Source organism: Sciurus carolinensis, chromosome 1 (assembly GCF_902686445.1).
Source record: "Sciurus carolinensis chromosome 1, mSciCar1.2, whole genome shotgun sequence".
Classification (NCBI taxonomy): domain Eukaryota; kingdom Metazoa; phylum Chordata; class Mammalia; order Rodentia; family Sciuridae; genus Sciurus; species Sciurus carolinensis.
The window spans coordinates 77,035,058-77,059,661 of NC_062213.1; the positions used below are offsets into that span (position 1 = coordinate 77,035,058).

The 24,604-nt window shown below is 37.0% G+C and overlaps 1 protein-coding gene across 3 annotated transcripts in view; it reads left to right on the forward strand.

Annotated features, from left to right (window-relative positions):
* Positions 1–1,760: 1,760 nt before the first annotated feature.
* Positions 1,761–24,604, forward strand: part of Bpnt2 (3'(2'), 5'-bisphosphate nucleotidase 2) — a 28,983-nt gene continuing 6,139 nt past the window's right edge. Inside the window, exons 1-5 of one of the 3 annotated variants that reach the window (XM_047554337.1) lie at positions 1,761–2,394; positions 13,021–13,183; positions 14,486–14,581; positions 23,277–23,438; positions 24,067–24,167. In XM_047554337.1, coding sequence (XP_047410293.1) covers positions 2,008–2,394; positions 13,021–13,183; positions 14,486–14,581; positions 23,277–23,438; positions 24,067–24,143 — 885 coding nt within the window. In that variant the 5' untranslated portion in view covers positions 1,761–2,007 and the 3' untranslated portion in view covers positions 24,144–24,167. The remainder of the gene's footprint in view (positions 2,395–13,020; positions 13,184–14,485; positions 14,582–23,276; positions 23,439–24,066; positions 24,168–24,604) is intronic. The other 2 variants (XM_047554332.1, XM_047554334.1) reach the window with 2 other exon arrangements.

Consider the following 24,604-nt stretch of genomic DNA (forward strand, 5'->3'; position numbering starts at 1 on the left):
AACTACAGCGCCTCTTAGAGCTATGATCTTTAAAAGCACTCTTTTTATATGAACTTTCTCCCTCAAGTATTAGACACCTTTCCTGCAGCAGAAATGTCCCAAACTTGTGCAATCTCCCTTAGGGGTCTAACTTATATTAAGCATAATGCCACAGTGAATGTGGCCTTATGTTCTTTTCCAATACCCTTGGAAAACATTGTTTAGTTTATTTTGACAAACCTTGGTCAGATTTCCAAATGGTGCTTTTAGTACTCTCATGATCACTACTCAACTCAAATCTTCTTTTTGTTCTCATAGTGCAGTTTTGAGGTGGTTCTGCTGAACTCAATCATTTATATCTCAACCTTGATCTTAATCTTTATTCCTAGGATGGGTATCCATAATTACTCTGGGACTTTCACTTTCAGATTTCTTTTGAAAGCGGTTTTGCTGAATTGTGCCGATGGTTTCAACAGGACAGAGCAGATTCCTTAAACTCTGGTGCTGTTAAGACTCCACCAACTCTTTTTTCTTTGATTCATATTTGTACTTGACTTTATGCCGTGCTTATTTTTAACCTAGTTACAGATACATGGCAGAAAATCAAGCAATCAATATTCAGTGTCTATTGTATCTCTATAACCATATGCAAATTCTAGAGAAGCCCGGACCTCTAAGGAAGGAGTAAAGGTCGGTTTCTACAATACAATGGATGTTCAGAAGGTCTGTATCCTTGCAGTTTTTTAGGTGTTTAATATTAAAACCAATGCCTTTCACTATGAACAGTAAAATAGGCTGCATTTTAAGTTGATTTAATATCAATATTCTAACATTTAAGTGGGATATATGCATTTAATATGCACATTAAAGATTAAATATAAACTTACTAATATTTATTCTAATACTAAAATTTAATAAGTATCCACTATTTTTATTGCTAAGATAGTGACTTGGTAGAAGGCAGTTATTTCTGTTAAATTTGTCTCTATAGTACATTTGGAAAATATTCATTGACTCAAAGATTATGTATTCTAGATCCACTGTCATCTCCTAATAACAATTAAATCAAGTGCACCTTGCCTATCAATTCCTCCCTAATCTCAACCTCTGGGAGGACATCAGGGCTAAAATACACATGGAAGGCAGAGAAATCTGGTGTAAGTATTCTTTCTTTCTGAAAGCCCCGGATCAAGGTATATTTTTCGGCTTCTTAGAGGATGATTTATGCTGGCAGGTGATGGCAAACGGAAACTACACATTACATTCAGAACGTTCAGATCACAAGGAGGCCTGCAGAATAAAGAGCTAAGTAAATTCCTCACCCACCCCCCAACTCCCCTCTGGCCTGGAAGATCCTTGGAAAGACTACTTAAAGCCACAGACTGTGTCCATACTTGCACGGGCGAAAAAGGCTCATAAAGGTCTGTTTTGAAAAGGCTTGTTGCTTTTTCCTCCCTTCTTTCAAAAACCTGAGAGTGACGGGAAGATGACACTGTCAGCGTGGCTTTATTGCGGTCATAGGCGGGAGTACAAAGGGAGATTTCACTTAAATATCCTCTCGGTTCTCAGTAACCTTTCCTGCATAGAAAGCAGCTTTCAGCTTCCTGAAGTTTTTTGAAAACTCAGACACCACCAGTGCAATAAAAGCGGCCCACTCTGTGGCCCCTGGCGCTGGAGCCGACCCCCTGCCTGGAGGGAGGATCCTCCTTGGCTCCGCCCCTCGCCCCCGCCCCGCCCCCCGCGTAACCCGGATACACACCCACGCTCCCCTTTCACCTATCGGCGGCTAGCGAACGTGGAAGTCCGACCTGCGAGCCGGTAGAGGTTCCGGGAAAGTGGGGCGCGTGGGCCGGCAACCGTGGTCTTCGCGGCGCGGCTTGGCCTTTCGCGGGAGGGAGCGATGGGGCGCGCGGGCGCCGGGAAGTGGGCGCCGGTGTAGCCCTCGCGGCGCCTGGCCCGGAGCGCGGCGGAGGCGGGAGCGGCGAGGCCTGTGAGGGCCGCCGCCCCGAGCGCCCGGCCTCCCGCGCCATGGCTCCCATGGGCATCCGCCTGTCCCCGCTGGGGGTGGCAGTGTTCTGCCTGCTGGGGCTCGGGGTGCTCTACCACCTCTATTCCGGCTTCCTGGCCGGCCGCTTCAGTCTCTTTGGCCTGGGTGGCGAGCTGGGCGGCGGCGCGGCGGGGCCCGCGGCGGTGGCCGACGTGGGCACTGTGGACTTGCGCGAGATGCTGGCGGTGTCGGTGCTAGCGGCAGTCCGCGGCGGCGACGAAGTGCGGCGCGTCCGCGAGAGCAACGTCCTCCATGAGAAGTCCAAGGGGAAGACGCGCGAGGGAGCCGAAGACAAGATGACCAGCGGCGATGTGCTGTCCAACCGCAAGATGTTCTACCTGCTCAAGACTGCCTTCCCCAGCGTGCAGGTCCGTACCTGGAGCGTTGGGCGCGGTGGGAACCCATGGGCCGCGGGGCCACTCTGGCCAGGGAGCGTGGGATCTTGGTAACGCGTCGCAGCGTCTGGACTCAAAACAGTCCCAGGTCGTGGAGGCTCTGGCTTCCATTTTGCAGATGCGAAAATTGAAAGGCAGAAATTAAGGTGCACGAGGTCATGCAAACAGTTATTGCAAGAACTGTGTAAGGTTCCAGGCTGTCTAACTCCGAACCCATGCCCTCTGGTCCTTCCCTGGGTTGTGTGGTGAAGTGTAGCAGGGATCAGGAGACCTGGGTTCTGGGAAGGCTTTGTATACCAGAAGGCTGAAAGAAAGTAACACCCCTTCTTCAGTCTCTTCTATAACATGAAATAATTGAACCAGAACCCCTCAGTTCTCTGTTGTAACCTGATTTCATTAGTGGAAGGGTCATGACTGTAGAGTACACGTTTTCTGGCCTACCGGCCAATAGTCAACCAAAGTTGAAGAACTGTAGAAGTCTGTTACAGAGCTGTTAGTTCCACAGGGCATTGAGGGGCGGGGCATGCTCCTAAATTACTTCAGGTGGTTTTTTTTAAGGCTCTCTTTAATAGCTTGTATTTTCGGGGCCCTTCAAGGAAGTACTTGAAAATGTTTCCAGAAATCTTCATTTTAGCTCTGTATCCTACCTGACATTTGATTAAAGATCTCTAATTATGCCAGATAATTAAGAATTGAATAGCGTTTACCTTGTCTTCTGATAGGTTTCTGGCGAAGTTGACATTTCTTAAGGAAGTCCACACATTTTGGATTTGTTATTAATACTTCTGGAATTCATCATTTCGGTGGAGCTGTTGAATATACTGTAAAACTTTTTGAATTTATTGTAGTTTCGGAAGAGCTCAATGTAGTGTAGCAGTGCCTTATAAATGTATGCCTTGTCTAACGGAAGCCTTTAAATACTAGAAAGAAAAATTGTTTCCAGTGAAATTTTATTATTTAGATAAACCAGTGATAATTAAACCCAGGCTTCTTTGGAAGATGTCTAATCTTTTGCTGTTGTTCTTGGAATAGTAGAATTATGTATTTTATGTAACGCGTCCTCCCAGTCTGTCATGTTATTGCTTTGGTTATCTTTATCCCTCTTTCTCCCACCTCCCTTCCTTTCTTTTACTTTCATTTTTGTTCCCCGTGAAACACTGGATTTCATGTTATGAATTGCTGGATACCAGATATAATAGACATTAGTAGAATTTTCTTGTCAAATGTCAACTAAAACAAAATAATGGATTTTTCCATGTTTTCTTTTGCTCTACTGTGCTTTATCATCACATATAATACTTATACTTTGTTTAGATATAGATGTAAGATGTGCTTATGAAATAATCTGCCTTCTCCAAAACACCTGTGCTTCCCTAGGAGCTTCAGAGAAGTTGATGTATGATAGATATAACAGTATTAACAATAAACTCTTTCTGAGTGGATTCCAGGTGCCCAGACACTGACCACACAGAATTTTATTTGGTTTTCACAGCAACTTTGAGAAATTTTATTTGTGCCCACTTTACAGATGGGAAATCTGAGGCTTATGACACTCTATTCCCCAGCTTATATGAACTGTCTTAACTCTTTATTATAGCTAGACATTTAAGAGGTTTCTTAAAACTTACTGTGACTTCCTGGGGGGAAAAAAGGACAACTATATAGAAGCTTTAAGGCAGTAATAGTGAACTATAAGCAAACAGTTGAATTTTTTTAAAAAGATAAGTCAAAAGTATCTTAAATATTGAAAACATACATCTATATGTGTATGTTTGGGTATACTCATTATCGTTTATTAACAAAAAAAAGAGTAGCTGCTGAGGGCAGTGAGTGGAATGAACACAAAAACTAAGCTTTTGGATTTGCATATGTTAAAGTTTTTGCCTTAAAAAGTAACCTTTTGTCTACTTGTGACTATTTGAATGTTTGCCTGTACATCTTTAGTATTCATGTTGTGTGTTGATTGGTGGAATAAAGGTTGTATTCATTTATATAGTGTCAAAGTAGGGATTGTGTCATGTGGAGCCATCTCCTTTTACCCCTATTTTTTTTGACTAGAGGCCATATGTTCTAGCTATTTAAGAAATAAACAGCCCTGGATTGTTTTTTCCACTCTTGTTTTTCCCCAAAGCAGTCTTAAATAACTGGTTGGTATTGAAGTCTTACCTCAAATTTTTTGGTAAGAAACTTAGATCATATTCCTTTCAGTTTACTTCCTGATGGAAAATGACCATGAAGAAGCCACAGATACTCCTTTTTTAAATCCTAGTGGATTAGGGAGGCCCAGTGGTGCCTGCCTATAGTCCCAGCACCTTGGGATGTTGAGTCAGAAGGATCACAAGTTCAAAGCCAACCTAAGCAACTTAGCAAGACCCTGTTTTAAAAAGAAAAGAATTAAAAGGGCTGGCGATGTGGCTCAGTGGTTAAGTGCCCCTGGGTCGAGGCCTGAACTTTCCCATGTAATGACCCCTCCTTGGTAAAAAAAAAAAAAAAGGTATCAGGAGTCATTCTAGAGTGCTCAGCTGTGAATACTTATCCCCCAAGGGATATTTGGCAATGTCTGGAGATATTTTGTTTTTCACAACCAGGGGTGGCGTGCTCCTGGTATTAGATGAGTAGAAGGTAAATGTCCAATGCTGCTCAGGATGGTCCTACATAACAAAGAATTATCTTGTCCAATGTATTAGTTGATGCCCAGGTTGACAGATCATACTCTACAGACATGTGCTGTGTCAGCAAAACTCAAGTTTGACCTAAGATTGCTAAGTTTCCTTTTATCTTCAGTTTTTCTCAAGTTGACCTATAGGATGAGAGTTAAAGGAGTGTCTTTCAACAGAAGTACTCCCTGGAAAAGTCTCAGAAGCACTCAGAGAACATTTGCTTTGATACCTTATCTAAGCCACCAGCACAGGTAATTTTAGCTAGTCATTTAACTTCTTGGAGCCACAGTTTCTTTTTCTCTATTATCAAAATAGCTAGTAATTGATGCAGAGAAAGGTCCTATAGGCAGAGAAAATTAGTTCAAATTAGTGAGCCCAAGAGGTTGTAGTGCCACAAATTCAGTTAATCTGATGAGTTTGATGCATATTGGGAGAATTACTGAGGAGATTGGAAAAGTAGGCCTGGACTAGATCATACTCCAGGCTCAAAAGAAGGCCTCACATTCATATGGCTTGCAGTATGCTAGCCTGTGGTCCTTGGGCATTTGGAGGTGAATGAACTAGTTAGAAGACTGTTCGTATAGAGTATGCAAGAGATGAAGCCCAGAGTTACAGCAATGAGAAAGTTATGCTCGGCTTGTTTTACTAGCTAAAATTTATTTAGCCTTCAGGAAGTAACAAGCCCTGAATTAAACATTTTATGTCATTATTAATTTATCTGCAGGACAACATAGGAAGTTAAGTAATATTGCTTCCTTCTGCACCTAAAGAACTTGGGGTTTGGAGAGGCTAAATAATTTGCAAAAGATTGCACAACTAGAAAATAATCTTGGGCTTGCTGAGATTAATAAATAGTCTGAGAATCATCTCAGGTCTGTCAGATTCTGGGCATAAGCAGTATGGGGTAGGTAAAAAAAGTATACTCTTAACCACAATGTTTTGAATGAATGGAAGTACTCAGATTGGATACTTGGAAAATAGTTTGGAGGGTGAAATAAGGACAGGGAGATTGGTTTCAGTCTTTTTCAGGTAAGAGATGATGTTTTGAATTGGGTTTGTGGTTGTAGAGAAGGTAGATATGAAAGGATATGAAAGAATTTTTAGGAGTGTATTTAAAATGACTCCTGTAGTTTTCACAATTGATGTTTTATTGATGGAGATTATGAGTGCCATTTTAGATCTGTCTTAGAGATATATTAGAGGTGGCTTTTTAAAAATTTTTATTCTAATTTGTTGTACATGACAGTAGAATGCATTTATACATCTTGGTAGATTATACATAAACAGTGTAATCTCTCATTTTTCTGATTATACATATTGTAGGATTACATCGGTCATGCAGTCATACATGTACATGAGGTTATAATGTCTGTTTCACTCTACTATCATTCCTACCCCCATATCCCTTCCACTCCCTTTACTCCCCCCTATCCAATACAAAGTAACTGTATTCTTCCCTACCCCCCCCCCTTGATGTGTCCAAGGGGAGAGATTAAGGAGGGAAGGTCACTTTGAGCTGGTGTCATTTGAACTGAAACCTGGATAATGTGAAGTAAGCCATCATGCAGAGATCTGGGGAACATATGTCTGAACAGAAGAGTACAAGTACAAAGACCCCTGAGGTCAAGGAACCATAAGAAGAGTAGTAAGTCTGGAGTGTACTAAATAGGGTGAAAGAGAGATACTGTGTAGTGGTTGCTGCAGTTAGGTCATGTAGGACCTAACGTTACAGATGGTGGTAAGGAATCTGGATTTTATCTCTGCATCATGAGAACCACTGAAGATTTTTAGCTAGAAGTGGCATGATCTGATTTAGGAAGATAATGAGTTGCTTAGTTGAGAAGGGAAACCCTGTAAAGGTAGTGATTTTGTTTTTTTCATTGTATTTTAATGCCCAGAACACTTTAAAGTATGTTAGTCATTAAATAGTTGTTGAATGAATGAATGACGAATGAGTATAGTATAGGAAGCAAGAATAATTGAAGAGTATAATAGGAATCCCAAGTAAAAGATCTTAATGTCTTAAACTAACATTTTCTTGCTAGACATTATGACACAGTCCTTAGAATTGGGAGGTAAAATTTTCAGGACTTACTACTGATTGATCGGATGTGGAATGTGAAAGTGGATTAAAGAAGACTTCCAGGTTTTGACCTTAGCAACTCTTTATAAAGTCATTTATGATGCTGGGTAGTGGATTTATTAAATTGGTAGGCATGTAGTTAGTAGTGCAGGTTATAAGAAGCAGTTGTGCAAAAGCAGATTGGGTAATTGTGCTCACATACTTGTTTTCTTACTACGTTTGTGTCTCACTAACTTAATTCTCAATGAAATCACTTCAAATAAAGTTTGTTAATATGTTAACTCATATTCAGTTGAGAATATATAGAGAAGCTGACTTAAATTCTAGGTAGAAATCTTATTCATAAAGCTCAGTAGATGCTCGTTGGACTTGGTATTGCCATTTTTGTAAACTACAGTGGTCAAGACCCATGACCTACTTTAACTTTTCTAGGAGTTTTTTTTGTTTGTTTGTTTATTATATGTTTATTCCTTTTTCCATGATGTTATTGCTGCATTCATTCACCTGACCTAACCTAGTGTTATCATTAAGAACGTGGGGTCTGAAGCAAAATGCTTTACCTGTGCTACACTGTCTTAATTATTCTATCATAAAATACGTCTTGATGTCTGGTAGGAAAAGTATGATATGCTCTTATTTTTCCCTTTCTTCCAAATGTTCTGACTTTTCCTGACTTTTGCTTTACTATGTAAATATCAGAAATGGTTTGTCCAGTTTTGAAGAAGTTAAAAACCTTTAGGGATTTTGTTTGGAGTTGCATTAAATCTGGAGTTTACTGATAGGAGATTGACATCTTTACTGTTTTTTTTAAAAGTCTTTCTATCCATTAAAGTGGAATTTCTCTTTATGTAGCTACTTTATTTCTGTTATTCGTTTAAATGACTTTTTTTGATTAAATATTTATTGCTAATGTAGCAAAGGGCAGTTCATGGTATATGTTTTACACCTAGCAACTTTGCTGTATTCTGTTATTAATCCTGTAATTTATCTTCAAGTTCTTTTGTATTTTCTCAGTGCTCAGTCATCGGTTGCACATTATGGTTTTGTTTCTTCCTGTCTCCTACCCTTTTTAGCTTACTACTATTTGGGACCCTCTGAACATTGTTAGTAGAGGTTATGGTAGAAGGCAGCTGGCTCTATTGTGGTCTGCAATGTCCTGTACCATCTGGCTTCTATTACTTTCTGACCTCATGTCTGGTGCCTTTCTCCTTGACTGACGCTGCCCTAATCATGCTTACCTCCTTTCTGCCCTGGGAACAGGCATATTCCAATCTTAGGGTCTTTGTATTTGTTATTCCTTAAGCTGGAATGCACTAAGTGAGGACTTTCCTAGCTACCTTGTGTTTTTGTTTGTTTTTAATACAACTTTATTGCAACATACTTACATATCATATAATTTGCCCATTAGAAGTGTACAATCCAGTAAGTTTTAGATTTGCCAAGTCGTGTGACTATCCTTATTAATCAGTTTTAGAACATTTTTTACCACCCTAATAGTATCTCTGTGCCTGTTCACTATTAATTCTTATTACCCAGGCAAAAGCTAATTTATCTCTGTGTCTGTAAATTTGCCCATTCTGGATATTTTATATTAATGGAATCACACAGTATATGATCTTTGGCCTTCTTTCACAAAGGAGGGGAGTTCATCTATCCTCTAGAATTAATCAGTACTTCATTCCCATTCATCCCCTTAATGGCTGAATACATTTTTATTTTCTGAATATATCACAATATGTTTATCTACTTATCAATTGATCAATACAAGGTGGCTTCCAATTTTTGACCTGTTTTTGGTACCAAGGATTGAACCCAGGGGTACTTAACAACATCCCCAGTCCCCCGCCTTTTTTTTTTTTTCCTTAGAGTCAGCCACATTAAGTTGCTGAGACTAACTTTGAACTCCGGCCTCAGCTTCCCAAGCTGCTGGGATTACAGTCTTGCGCCACTATGCCTGGCCAATTTTTGAGTTTTATGAGTAATCCTAGACCCCCTCTGCTCTCTGACAACATACTTCCTTTCTCTGCTTTATTTTCTCCTCCTTACCATCACCTAGCTTACTACATTTTATACTGCATGCTTAGCTTATGTGTTTTGTATATTTCCCTTAGAATCTGAGTTTTATAAGGACAGAGATTCTTGTCTCATTATTGATTGCTATTTTATCTATAAGTACTAGAACTCTATCTGGCATATAGTTGGCAATCAATAAACTTTGCTGCATTAATAAATATAGAAGTAAATGAATGAATTGGATATTAACAGTTCTAGTCTGTACTAAGAATACTTTATGATTTAAGTACTTTATGATTTAAATGTCTTGATGTTCCTGGAATATTACTATTTTTATTATCTTCTATGACAGTTTGGAAACTTTCAAGGTCTTCCAGAAATTACTTAGAATTGTGGGGGCTTTTATCCCATTGGTGACTTTTTATTCATGTATTTTCTGTGCCATAAGCACTCTGCCAGTGTAGGAAGAGGTCTGGGTTGACACATGCAATGTAAACATGATAACCTACTCTGTAAAAGGACCTTGTTGGAAAGCACAGGACCCAACTTTCTGTCCTGCTTTGGGTGGTAGTTCGTAATTAAAATCCACATTTGGGGGACATTTTTCTTGTGTGTATATATGATGATCTGATAGAAGTAGTCTTCTGATTGAGCCAGTAATTCAAATAAGGCTAACAGTTTTTACTAACTTAATTCTTAAAACGCAATTATTAGATTTGCTTCATTGGGATATCCTAATTTCCAAAAGTAAATGCAGTTCTAAAGCATTTTAAATCATTAAGTTTGTAAATGAGACTATATTTTAAGTATGTATTAATAAGCTTACCATTTAAAACAGTTCTTCTATATATAGTACAGGGCAGGGACATAATCTGGCAGTGCCTGGAAACATTTTTCATTATCAAAACTGAGGGGTGCCAATTAAAATCCCAATGATGTACCTTGCAGAAATTGAGCAAGCCATTATGAAATTCATCTGGAAGAATAAAAAACCTAGAATAGCTAAAGCAATCCTCAGTAGCAAGAGCGAAGCAGGGGGTTTCGCAATACCAGATCTTCAACTCTACTACAAAGCAATAGTAACAAAAACGGCATGGTATTGGTACCAAAATAGACAGGTAGATCAATGGTACAGAATAGAGGACATGGACACAAACCCAAATAAATACAATTTTCTCATACTAGACAAAGGGGCCAAAAATATGCAATGGAGAAAAGATAGCCTCTTCAACAAATGGTGCTGGGAGAATTGGAAAACCATATGCAACAGAATGAAATTAAACCCCCATCTCTCACCCTACACAAAACTCAACTCAAAATGGATCAAGGACCTCGGAATCAGACCAGAGACCCTGCATCTTATAGAAGAAAAAGTAGGTCCAAATCTTCAACTTGTTGGCTTAGGATCAGACTTCCTTAACAGGACTCCCATAGCACAAGAAATAAAAGCAAGAATCAACAACTGGGATAGATTCAAACTAAAAAGCTTTCTCTCAGCAAAGGAAACTATCAGCAATGTGAAGAGAGAGCCTACAGAGTGGGAGAATATCTTTGCCACTCATACTTCAGATAGAGCTCTAATTTCCAGAATCTATAAAGAACTCAAAAAACTCTACACCAAGAATACAAATAATCCAATCAACAAATGGGCTAAGGAAATGAACAGACACTTCACAGAAGAAGATGTACAAGCAATCAACAGATATATGAAAAAATGTTCAACATCTCTAGTAATAAGAGAAATGCAAATCAAAACTACTCTAAGATTTCATCTCACCCCAATTAGAATGGCAATTATCAAGAACACAAGCAACAATAGGTGTTGGCGAGGATGTGGGGAAAAAGGTACACTCATACATTGCTGGTGGGGTTGCAAATTAGTGCAGCCACTCTGGAAAGCAGTATGGAGATTCCTCAGAAAGCTTGGAATGGAACCACCATTTGACCCAGCTATCCCACTCCTTGGCCTATACCCAAAGGACTTAAAATCAGCATACTACAGAGATACAGCCACATCAATGTTCATTGCTGCTCAATTCACCATAGCCAGATTGTGGAACCAACCTAGATGCCCTTCAGTTGATGAATGGATAAAGAAACTGTGGCATATATATACAATGGAATATTACTCCGCAATGAAGAATGATAAAATTATGGCATTTACAGGCAAATGGATGAAATTGGAGAAAATCTGCTAAGTGAGATAAGCCAATCTCAAAAAACTAAAGGACTAATGATCTCGCTGATAAGCGGATGAGGACATATAATGGGGAGTGGGAGGGGTTAGCATTAGGTTTAGGGTTAGGTTTAGGGTTAGGGATAAGGAGAGCGGTAAGAATGAAGGAAAGAAGGACTGTATAGAGGGGAAAGAGGGGTGGGAGGGGTGGGGGGGAAGGAAAAAAAATAATCAAACATCATTGCCCTATGTAAATGTATGGTTACACAAATGGTATGCCTTGACTCTATGTACAAATAGAGAAACAACATGTATCCCATTTGTATACAATAATAAAAATAAATAAATAAATAAAAATAAAAAAAAGAAACTGTGGCATATATATATACGATGGAATATTACTCCGCAATGAAGAATGATAAAATTATGGCATTTGCAGGCAAATGGATGAAATTGGAGAATATCATGCTAAGTGAGATAAGCCAATCTCAAAAAACTAAAGGACGAATGATCTCGCTGATAAGCGGATGAGGACATATAATGGGGAGTGGGAGGGGTTAGCATTAGGGTTAGGGTTAGGTTTAGGGTTAGGGATAAGGAGTGTGGTAAGAATGAAGGAAAGAAAGACTGTATAGAGGGAAAAGAGGGGTGGGAGGGATGGGGGGGAAGGGAAAAAAATAATGAATCAAACATCATTGCCCTATGTAAATGTATGATTACACAAATGGTATGCCTTGACTCCATGTACAAATAGAGAAACAACATGTATCCCTTTTGTATACAATAATAATAAAAAAAAAATTGAGGGGTGGTGTTGCTAATATCTAGTGGATTCTACTGGCATATAGCCAGGGATGCTGTTAAATATCTAAAAATTCAGAGAATGGCCCCACAATAAAGAATTATCCAGTCCAAGCTGTCAGTAGTGCCAACATTGAGAAATCTCAGCTTTATGAAATCCATAATGAATTCTCTTAGTAGAATACTTATATATCGTATTGCATATGTACAATGATTTATGAAAAATAGTTCTAAAGATATATGTTTATATACACACACAGCCTCATTCCACACCCTTATATAGCTATATGATAAGTCACATTTTTTTAATGTTTTAATTTTGTTCCCAAATATATAAAAAATTGAAGATCTGACTTTTACCTCCTTACCCTATGATACATCGTTGATGTATAGCTTAAAGAAAACTGATAATTCTTATGTTCCTTTTGATTGCTTATTTTAGCTTTATTTAGGTTTCATAATATACTAGCTTATTATCTATTTCATAATTTCCAGGTTTCCTTTTCTTATAGGTTAAAGTTATGTTTTAGATTATCACTTTTTTAGGATTTTTTTTAGCATTCATAATTCTCTATTTTTAAGGTATATTGTTTTATGAAATACATTTTCACTTTTCTCTGTTTGCTTCTAACTATAGTTGCTTGTGTTCATTGTTCTAGAATATTATCTATTTTCATATTTTAAACTACTGTATTTCATAAATCATCATTAAGCTTTAAATAGCTATTTATGTTTAGTTTCTTTGTATACATTTGAATTTTCTATTTTGATTAACCAACAAGCTAAATTTTAATATTAGATTTTTGTGTTTCTTTAAATACTAATGTTTTTCTCATTATCTTAATTGTCAACTATTTTTGGTGTAGATAAATACTGAGGAACATGTGGATGCAACTGATAAGGAGGTTATCTTATGGGATCATAAGATTCCTGAGGATATCCTGAAGGAAATAACTACCCCAAAAGAGGTACCAGCAGAAAGTGTTACTGTCTGGATTGACCCTCTTGATGCCACACAGGAATACACAGGTAATTTTAAAATTGATCTTAAACTTTAGATTGTCATTTTATATTAGAGAATCAGAATGAAAGCAGGCAATGTACAATATGGTGGTAGATGGTTTGCAAATCTAATAACTTTAACAATTAGACTTTAAGATGTAAGAAAACTAGGTTATCTGGCATTATATGACACATTTGGACTGAATTTTTAACCTTTTTTTTTTTCCTTCCCAAATGCCATATTATAACCCTACTCCACTAAGTGCCATCTCACTCAGAATTAGTGACTTACTGATTCTGAGCATTTTAAACAGTAGCAGCAAAATAGTTTGTACTGAACACCTATTATTGAGAATATTTATTTAGTCAGAATATATTAATTACTTGGGATATTTGGAATTTAGTTATGACCTTAGAATTAAATATAGTTAATCCTAGGTACTCAGAAAGCAGTAAAAAGCAAAACTGATTTACATGACCCTCCCTCCCACCCAGTTTTCCTTTTTCTTACCTATTCTTAGCTCAGGTTTCATTGCTGTGGATCCTTTCTCAGGCCTTCCTACCCAGATACACTAATTTCTGCCTTTCTTCTCTTTTCTTGATATGTCAAAGTTGATTGTTTGTCCTGCTAGATAGTAAACTCCCTGAATGTAGGGCTTTCTACTTTTTTGCTTTTGTGTTCTAGTGCCTGTGAACTAAACTTGAACCACAACAGGCACTTAATAGATAACTGAAGAACAGAGAGAAGATGATAGATGGAAAAATAGATAGATAAAATAACTGAAATTATAAAACAGTACTTTGCATGATTATGTAACACAAGTGTGGAATATTGAGTTTGTTTACAGTTTTTTGTAAACTGACCTGATCATATAATAATGGTGACAGTGAGCTCATCTCTTGCACAGGGACTGTTTTAAGTGTCTAACTTGATTTTTAAATTTAATACTGAAATTAAGTTTTTTAATTTAAGTTTTAATTTATTTAAATATATTTTTTAATTTAACTTTTGAAAAATTATACTGAAGATAGGTAATTAATTAGCATCTGTATTATACAAATGAGAAAACTGAATTTAAGTAATTTCTCCAAGACATGCAGCTAATAAAGTGGTGAGTTGGGAGATTAACCCAGGTAATTTGCTTTTAGAACCAGAACTCTTAACTGCTCCCTGTGTTGGTCTTCATCCCTGAACTCTGTTTGCTTGATGGGTTTATTGTCTTAAAAGACATTTCATTGTATAAAGTTGTAATTAAATAAAGTATAATCTTGTGTCCTGAATTTATGCACCGTATTTAGGCAATTATTTGTGTTTTTTTTTCCTCACAGAGGATCTTCGAAAGTACGTCACCACTATGGTGTGTGTGGCTGTAAATGGTAAACCTGTGCTAGGAGTTATACATAAGCCATTTTCTGAATATACAGGTATGAAATATACAAGAGCTTTCAAGAGTTAATGTTATCAAACTATGTATAATACTACTGTACCTTTAGAATCTAATCTGTACCTCAGTAATTATTAAAATCTGTCCCCTATCCTAACACATCCCTTTATTTTTAGATACCATGGGGACTTTATGGTTGACACTAATAATACTAAAAAAAAAAAAAAACTATCCTTAGGGAATGAACACTGTTGACTGGAAATGAGAAATTCTTAGTGTGGGGAGGGATCCCATTGGACATAAAGACTTTTCCCAGGAGTTGAGGTGTCCTATTTCTCTCTTGCTATTGCTAGTCGTGAATCAGGACTTTTACATTGTGAATTCTGAGGTCTACTGTACAGTTGCCCTACCCAAATCTTGTCATGCAGTTTAAGGGCAGTGCCACCTCAGTATCCAAAGTGAAGGAGTGTCACTCTGAAGGTATCAGGAATTAGGCCAGTCCTTGGAGAGCTCTGGATATCTTTCATAACTTCTTTAGACCTTTGTTTCCCCCATTTCTTGATTCAGTTATGCTTTTAGCTTCATACAGGTGGCAGGTTAGATCAGTGTTGATTGTGTCAGAAGTGAGGGAATATGGTAGGTCATGCTAGGGAGTTTGACATTCAGCTCAGGCATGACTTGTCTACAGCCTTACCATTGCCAGTGGATATGTAGATGACATTTTGGTGTCACTGGAGACATTCCATTGCATTTATCCAGAGAGGCTAGCTCTGATCTTCTGGGTAACAGTAATGGTATGGATTGTGGATACAAGTCGGAAGAGAAACACTTGGCATAAGCAGCCTTCCTAACAGCCTGAAGGGATTTGTCATACCTTTAATTGGTAACTCCCATCAACAAATAGGGGAACGAATATGGCTCTTTGGTTCCACCCTTCTCTAAGATGACAAGTTCTTCAAGGCAATAATATCTACTTTACCAGTACTGAAAACAGTCTTAATAATAAGGTATAGCAGACTATATAATGTCCTTCCCAAATTTATGTCCACCCCTGTGCTGGTTTCCTAGGGTTGCCACAATTAAAAACCACCAACTCTATGTGTTAAATAATATTAATGTCATCTCTCACTGTTGGAGGCTAGAAATCCAAAATCAAAGTGTTGGTAGAGCTGTGCTCTTCCTGATGCCTATAAGGGGCAGTCTTTCTTTGTTTTTCTTTTAGCTTCTGGTAGCTTGCCAGCAGTGCGTGGTGTTCCTTGATGTATAAACATATCATTCCAAACTCTGCCTCCATTGTCATGTGGCATTCTCCCTTTGTGTCTGTTCTTTACCTTTTCTTATATTGGATTAAGGGCCTACTCTGTACCTCATGACCTCATCTTAACTAATTTGTGTCAGTAGTGACCCTCTTTCTAAATGTCAGATTCTTAGGTGCTGGGGTTTGTCTTTCCTCTTATCTCCTTGGAGGACACAGTTCCACCTATAACAAACTAGAAAGTATCAAGATGAGATCATCCTTAGAGTAGGATCTTAAGCCAATGAGAGTGTCATTCCTTCATAAGAAACAAAAAGGACACAAACATTATGTGGGACAAGACAGTGTGAAGGTGGAGGCAGAGATTTCAGGGAAGCATTGGATAAGCCAAGGCTTGTCAGCAGCCAGCAAAAGCTAAGACAGAGTCATGGAATGGGTTCTCCTTCTGAGCCTCCAGAAAAAACCAACACTGCTAGCATCTTGACTTCAGACTTTGGGCCTTCAGAACTATGAGATGATAGTGGTAGTCTGTTATGGAAACCCTAGGAAACTAATTCACTGAGTGTTCCATATAGCAGTCATTTATTCCAGCCATCCCCACTATGTCTTATTGTGTCACCACTGTACAAAAGGACTGTCAAAATAGGGAGAAATAGACAAGTTTATCATTAAAATTACTTATTCACTTTGTCAAATAATTATGGATCACAAATTCTAACTGCTCTGAGACAGGTTAAACATATTTGCATTTCAAAATCATATCTACTTTATGCTATCTGAACTTTATCTCTTTTTCATAATTCAGATAGTACTTTAAATTGACAGTTTGATTAGTTATATAATTGCTTTATGTTTTATGGATTACTTTCACATCTTTATTGAGTTAGTTAAGCTATAAGTTAAGCTATTAATTTAGACTATTATCATGTACATGAAAATATAGGAGATTGAACAAATAGTTTATTTCTATTCTCTGACAGCTAGTACATAACAATCCAGGGCTGCCATGGCAGCTCCCGTACCAGGCACACAGGCCTATTCCTCCTGCTGCCTTGCTCCCCTGACACATGTTGCTCTCCTCAGAATGATTGAGGATGCCTCACTACTTTATCCTTATGCCAGCAGGAGAGAGGGTGAAATTGGAGGTTATTTCTTACTAAGGGTTTGATCTGTACTTTGCATGCTCACTTCCTGTTGATCAAAAGATAGCTAGAACCCATTTGCAAAAAAGGCTAAGAATCCTAGTGGCCATCCACACTAAAATCCAGGGATTCCATCCCTCAAGGAACACTGGGAAAGTGAATTTTAAAGTACAACATAGTATTACTGTTCACTTAGTCTAGTGTAAAAGAGAGGGACCCAGTTACTTAAAATAGTACTCACACTTACCAATGAGAAAATGGAACTCCAAAATTCAGTATATTCTTCAAGGTTAAATTAGTGGCAGAGTCCTACAGATAATTCTGTTACACTGCTTTCATAATAACAACTCAATAATTCTTAAAATTTTTGTAGTTTTTTTTAATGATTTGTAGTACATTTAATATTTCACTTAAACTTTTTGATAAGTGTTATAAGGAATAATTTTATTTTACCGATGAGAAAATGGGCTTTAGTATCTCCTATCATGAAAACCATATGGTTCAAAATATTCCTGTAATACCTAATCATTCTTTATTAGTATCTTGCAATTAATATTTTCAGGTCTAGGGATGTAGCTCAGTGGTAGAGTGCTTTCCTAGCATACACAAGGACTGAATTCTCAGTACCACACTCAAAAAAAATCATTTAGTATTTTCAGTTTATAAAGTACAATGACATGCACTCTTACAGCCTTATTTTAACTGGAAGAAATATAAAATGAGAATTACAGTAACTTTTTAAATTAAAAAAAGAAATGGGCATATAAAGATTAAATATAGAGCTTGAATCCTTGAAACCTCCTCATTCTTTGGGACTGTTTGTTAGTTGAATTAAGATTACATTGAGCTATATAGGAGTAAATCCAATAACAATGGTTCAACAAGTAAGGCCATTTCTTTTTCTTACCACAAGGAAGGCTGAAAAAGGCGGGGGGGGGTGCTTCATTGATGTCAAGAACCTGACTCTTCACTTTTTTTTTTTTAGAAGATGGTTTTTTATTTGCATGCTCAGAAAGATGGGTCCTCCATTTATGGTGACAGTTTTTCTAGGCAAGAAAAAGGGCAAAGGAGGATAAAAATATCCCAGATATACTATGTATTTGAAATTTGTTCATTAAATCTGTGCTTCATAACATTGACTGAATGTCACATTGCACCCTTAACTATAAATGGAGCCTGCTACTCCAAAGATAATTCAAACCAGTTTTTTGGGCTGGGGGCGGCGGTGGGTGAGGACTGAACTCAGGGTCACTCAACCACTGAGTCACATCCCCAGTCCTATTTTATATTTTATTTAGACACAGGGTCTCACTGAGTTGCTTAGTGCCTTGCTGTTGCTTAGGCTAGCTTTGAACTCACCATCCTCCTGCCTCAGCCTCTGGAGCCACTGGGATTACAGGTGTGTGCCACCCTGTACCTGCAAGAATTCAAAACTTCATAAAGGAAATGAAAAGGACATTGATAGGCAAATAGAGTCACATTCTTGGGCCTTGGATTCCATATCTATATTAAGGGAATAATTCATAGTATTTCTGTAAGAAATAATACTCCTTATTAGGATCTTGCAATTATTTAGTATTTTTAGTCTGGGGATTTTCATATTAGGGTTAATGAAGTACCCATTTTCAAAAACCTTTATTCTGTAATAATATGTATCTCTCTTACAGGCTAACCCAGCTTAAAATAAAGAAGCCAAAAATCTTACGTAGTTAAAATTTGTTTCCAAAAGTGTCTTTATAAGTTAGCTATGTAATGTCCCATTATTCTGTGATGGGACTGACTTATCCAGTGTGCTACCACATGAAAGTGCTTGCCAGGTAGCAAACACTCTGAAAGACTCAAAACACCCATAAGTGTGGTCATTGACTTCCATTCCTGGATGGAAAGTTTGTTTGCCTTGTGCCCTCCTTTTGGAACATTATTTTCAGACCCAGATTGTTGGCAGACTAACAGTTGTAAAGTACTGTATGTTTACATAAATTAAGCTATGTTTTATGATAAGAGTAGAGCTGATCACAATCCTCATCAGACTTAAGTAATTCCTTGAGTTCAGAATTCTTAGAGGCAGGAAATACTTAAATAGTATTTTAATGAAGGCATAAGTGTATTAACATAGTGGAAACTATAGTTATTAAAAATAAGTTGTCAAGAAGTTTGTGTAGAAAAGTATGAACCACTTTTATTTCCTACTGGGTCTTTTTAGCATATCTAAACCAGTAAAATTAATATTCTGTAGCTGCAATTTTACCTTATCACTGTTGCCTCCTTATCAATCATTTACATTTACCTAATATGCTTACTGAAATGTGTCCATGTAAGTATCACAAGTGAATTCCAGTGGGTTTATGTAACATGAAGTACATTTTTTAAAATACTGATTTAATTCTTATATAAAATTATTCTGATAGTATCTTCTGAGATGTACTATTTTTATTCAGTTATACAATACTGACCTCTAGAGTTATCTCATTGTAAGTTCACTTCTTAGTAAAACTTTTTGAATATTTACAAAAATAATTCAGAGGATTTTTCTCTCTTCCACAATTCTTTTTTTTGCTTTTATTATGAATAATTTCAAACATAAAATTAAAATCAATCCTCATATGCTTCATCTAGACTCAGCAGTTGATAATATACATACATATTTACTGTTTTGGGGTTTTTTTTGGGGGGGGGCTTGTGTTCTTTAAAGAAAATTACAAAAATTATAACATTTTACCCCTATATATTTCAGTTTGCATCTCTAAAAATTAAGAACATTTTTCTACACAAGAACAGTACTGATATAATAAAATTAACAGTTATTCCTTCATGATCTCCAGTATTCACATTTTACTAGTTGTTCCTAAAGTGGATTTTATAGCTGGCTACCTCAAACCACGATCTAGTCAAGTGACAAGCATTACTTTTACTCATTAGGTTATTTAGTCCCCTTAATCTAGAACAACCTGTCCTGTAACTGCAGAGACACTGACTTGTTGAGAAGACCAGGTCATTTCTCCTGTAGAATATCCTTTGAGATTTGTCTCCTTGTTTCCTAATGGTGCACTGAACTTCATTATTATATCCTCTCTTTCATATAAAGTGCACATTAGACCTGAAGCCTGACAGATTGGTTATACATTTTTGTCAAGACATTGTGTTTGTTCTTCATGTACTTCTATTGTATCATAGTATATGACATTTAGTATACCTTTGTCTCAATATTAATGATGTTCAGATGGTTAAATAGTCATAACAGAGCTCTTAATTATAAAATTATTTTGATATCATTTGGCATCTCTTTTCAGTTAAAGTCTTTATATAATAATTTTGGAGATCTATTAAGGATATTGCCAAATGAGATTTTCTAATTCTGTTGTTTTTTTTCTATACATATTATTGAGAACTTTGTCCATTGACTGGAGTTATTTTTCCTGAAATTATTTTATTCTAGAAAGGCAGAATAAAATTTTCATTTATAGTTTTAAAGTAAGGAATTTGAGTACAAACCATCTCCATGGGGACAAATGTTTTTCAGGGGAGAGAACACTTTGTTTTTTAAAAATATCCTTATTACCTCATGAATTTTCATATGTCTATAATTCAAACAGCTATAGTTACTATTTTTAAGTTAAATGTGGTTTTTTTGCTCACTTTGTTATAATACCTTTTACATATCCTTTTTCTTTATATACTATTATATAGTCTTTTTCTATAGATTTCTCTAAATTTTCAACTATAAGCAAAAATTAAACTGGCTTATTTTAGCTTCTTAATCACCATACTGTTTTAGTCAAGTGCTTTTTTACTCCTCTCCTCCCGTCCCTTTCTCTCCCCTCCCCTTTCCCCTTTCTTTCCCTTCCTTTTCCTTTCCTTTCCCTTACTTAGACTTGTGTCACCAATCCTCACTATCTCATCTTTTTTTCTGATGTTTACTTTTAAACTCTGGAAAACTCTCAGCAATCAACTGTGAGATAGTATTTATGTACCTTTACTTTTTCACCTTATTACTGTCTTTGGTGTCCTCAGAGCCACAGCTAACATTTATTCAATGACGGCCAAGAGTGCATCTGCTTAGAATTTCTCAGTCACGCCTTGATTGGATGAAACTTGTCCTCTCATAGATTACTTCAAAAGAGCTAGCTCATGGATGTAATATTACTAAATATGTGTTAAGAACTTTCTCAATAGCCTTGATACCTGAATGGTTGCTTGACTCTATGAATTCATACAGTCTTTGGTTTGCCTTATATGTAGTGTCTTTGGGCTGTCATAACAGATTACTAAAAACTAGGTGGTCTAAAATGATGGAAACCTGATCTGTCATAGTTTAGGAGGCCAGAAGTCTAATAACAAAGGAGTCAGCAGGAGCATGCTCTTTTTGTAGGGTAGGGGGAAAAAGTCCTTGCTTTACTTTTCCACCTTCTGGTGGCTCCACACATCCTTGGCATACCTTGGTTTGTAGATGTATAATTGCAGTCTCTGCCTCTGTCTTTTCAAGGCTGTCTCCCTTGTTCATAGTAAGAACATCATTCATTGGATTTTAGGGCCCACCGTAATCCAGTGTTAACCTTAACTAATTATTTCTGCAAAGACCATATTTCACATTCTGAAGGTCACTTATGGGCATAAATTTTTGTAGGACATCATTCAATTCACCATACACCCTTTTAACTTGTAGAAATTGTTGAACAGGTGTGTCTATCTACTTGTATGTTGAAGCTTGTTGGTAAAAAAGTCTGATAACAACCTAATTTTCTTCTCTTTGTACCTGGCTTAATATTTTTGAATGGAATAAGTGCAAATGAACCCAATCACTAAAATCTACATATATAACCATGATAAGTCTCAGAATTGACATTCTCACCTCCGTGAAGCTCCCACACATCCCCACATTCCAGGGCTTATTATGTTGATCATTGGTGTTTATGTCCTTGCTTTCTCATACATGTGTGTTTGTAGTTCTCCTTTATTGCCTTACTTTGTACTTGTAGATTGTGGGTATATTTACTGTCCTTGTAGCTGTGTATGGTTTTTTTGAAGGAGGTGTGAGAAGACTCCAGGAGACTGCTATCATTTTGGGGGAACTTAGAAACCTAGGCTCTGCTAGTTATGTTTTTTATTTTTTTTCAGTATCCAGGAATAAGCTGGTGATGTAGGGTTTACACTGCTAGCCATGATGGACTATATTTTGTCCCATAGGGAGTGAATGCTAAAACAACAATATAATTGGGATAATTAGGGCTGGGGAGATAGCTCAGCTGGTAGAGTGCTTGCCTTGCAAGCACAAGGCCCTGAGTTCGACCCCCAGTACCGCCAAAAAAAAAAAAAAAAAAATTGGGATAATTATCAGTAAGTTCGTTATCTTGCATAGTTTGATAGTGAAAAAATTTCCAAACCAATAAAAACATCTCAAGCAATCTCTGAGGACCCGTCTCCCTTTTAAAATTGTGTTCTCTTGAAATCTAAGTTGTTTGTTTGTTTGTTTTTGTGCCAGGGATTGAACTCTAGGGGCACTCAACCACGGAACCACATCCCCAGCCCTTTTTATTTTTTGAGATGGTATCTAGCCAAGTTACTTAGGACTTCGCTAAGTTACTGAGACTGACTTTGAATTTGTAGCCCTCCTGCCTCAGCCTCTGAGCCGCTGGGATTGCAGGCATGCGCCACCAAAGCTTTCTTCTTTTTATACTCCCGGATAAAATAGACATGTAAACTTGACTCAGTTACCTCTGTAACCATTTTTGTTTATACAACTACTTAGGAGAATGGATGAATATGCAAATAAATGAAATGATGAATATATTAGAAGTAGAGATGTTGTAGGAGAAATATGAATTTTAAAATTTTAATTATCCAAGAAAAATGTATTTCTTTGCAGGTTGGTCTTCCCAAGATTCAGACTTTGAAATGGAGATTAACATGCAGAATATTTAAATGGAAGTGTTTGGGGATCAAATTTATGAAAGCAGGGAAAGGAAGCAGGTCAAATGAATGCAGAGGGATGTTTAGTTTCAGTTCAGTCTCAGTGGAGGATCAGCCAACACCCTGCAGGATCATGTGGGTTCTTAAGCCAAATATTTAATATCCATTATCTGACTGTGCAGGATTACATGGGCCTTTTTTTTTTTTTTTTTACTTTGTCTTAGTACGTGCCTATTTTATTGTAAAAAATAAATAAACCTATTACTTTTGTGCTTAGAAAAAGAAGGCATTCTGTTTGGGACCAAGGGAAATAAAAATAATTTAATTAGAATAGGAAGTTTTTCAGTTACCTGGTACTTTGAGTTCCAAAGAGTATAACTTTTGGTTTTAAAGTTTCAGTGCTATTAATGGGTATTATATTTGCTTTTCAGCTTGGGCAATGGTAGATGGTGGTTCAAATGTGAAAGCCCGCTCTTCTTACAGTGAGAAGACCCCTAGGATCATTGTATCTCGCTCACATTCAGGGATGGTCAAACAGGTTGCTCTTCAAACATTTGGAAACCAGACTACAATCATCCCAGCTGGTGGTGCTGGTATGTTTCCCATCCTGTGATTCCCCAAGAGTACTCCTAGACTGGGCAAGTCTGTGTCCCATACTGGGAAAGAAAGTGAGCAAGAAGAGTGTACTTTCAGGGTGGGCTTAGTTTCCTACTTGGTAATCTCTAGGGTAGACTTTAGTGACATTGGCCTTGTCTGGAAGAAATAATCCCATAATAGTAATTTCTCTTCCTCAAATAGTACATAAGCATCTTCCCACCAGTGATGTACCCTCGTTGGTTATTTTTGTATGATCGGACTTCAAAAATAATTGTTCTGTTGATTTAACAGTAAAAATATCAAGAAGAGGAGGAAAGAGCAAAGTCTTCAGATGCTTCATCCTAAATATTGTTAGGAAGGTCAATTCCTGAGTCACTTTTAACAGCTCTGAACTCTTCAACTTGCATGTGTGGGATGAGCAATAGAGTCCAGTGCCATCCAGCTTATGGTATATTCCATACTGTTTTACTATGTGACTATAGAGCAGAGGTCAGCCTACTTTTCCTTAAAAGGGTCAGATAGTTACATTTCAAAACTTATGAACTACATGTGTATATCTGTTTCATACTATTCTTTGATTTTTTTAAAGCCACCTTTAAAAATATTTTTAAAAATTATTTTGAGATGTGTACAAAACCAGACCACAATTTGGATTTGGCTCAAGGGACTATTTGATGACTTCCATTATGAATACTGTTTAACATGTCAGAAGGATTGTAATTCAGGTAAATAACAAATTATAGTCAGAAAATATTTGTTTTGGAATACCTCTTCAGCAAATTAATAAACAGAGAAATTATTCTTTTTAACTTTTAAACCTAATGGTTTTAATTTGCCAATTCCATGTATCTGACTTCCTTAATATTTACTTACAGACTGTATTTTAGGCTAATTAGGAAAGGTAGTGTCCAAAATATACCTAGTAGGAATGAGATAAACTAGATTCTAGACCTAGTTTCTTCTGCTTTTATTTATTTTTTTATTCTTTAAATCTGGCCTCCTTACACAAAGGATTTAGGGTGGTAATGTTACTTTTTGTTCCCTGAAATCAGGTCTACTTTGATGTTTAAGTGAAATGTGGTTTAGCTATAGTATAATATGTCATTCCACAGAAAATGTAATATTGAATGTGTCATTCCATAGAAAACAAGCATAAAGATTT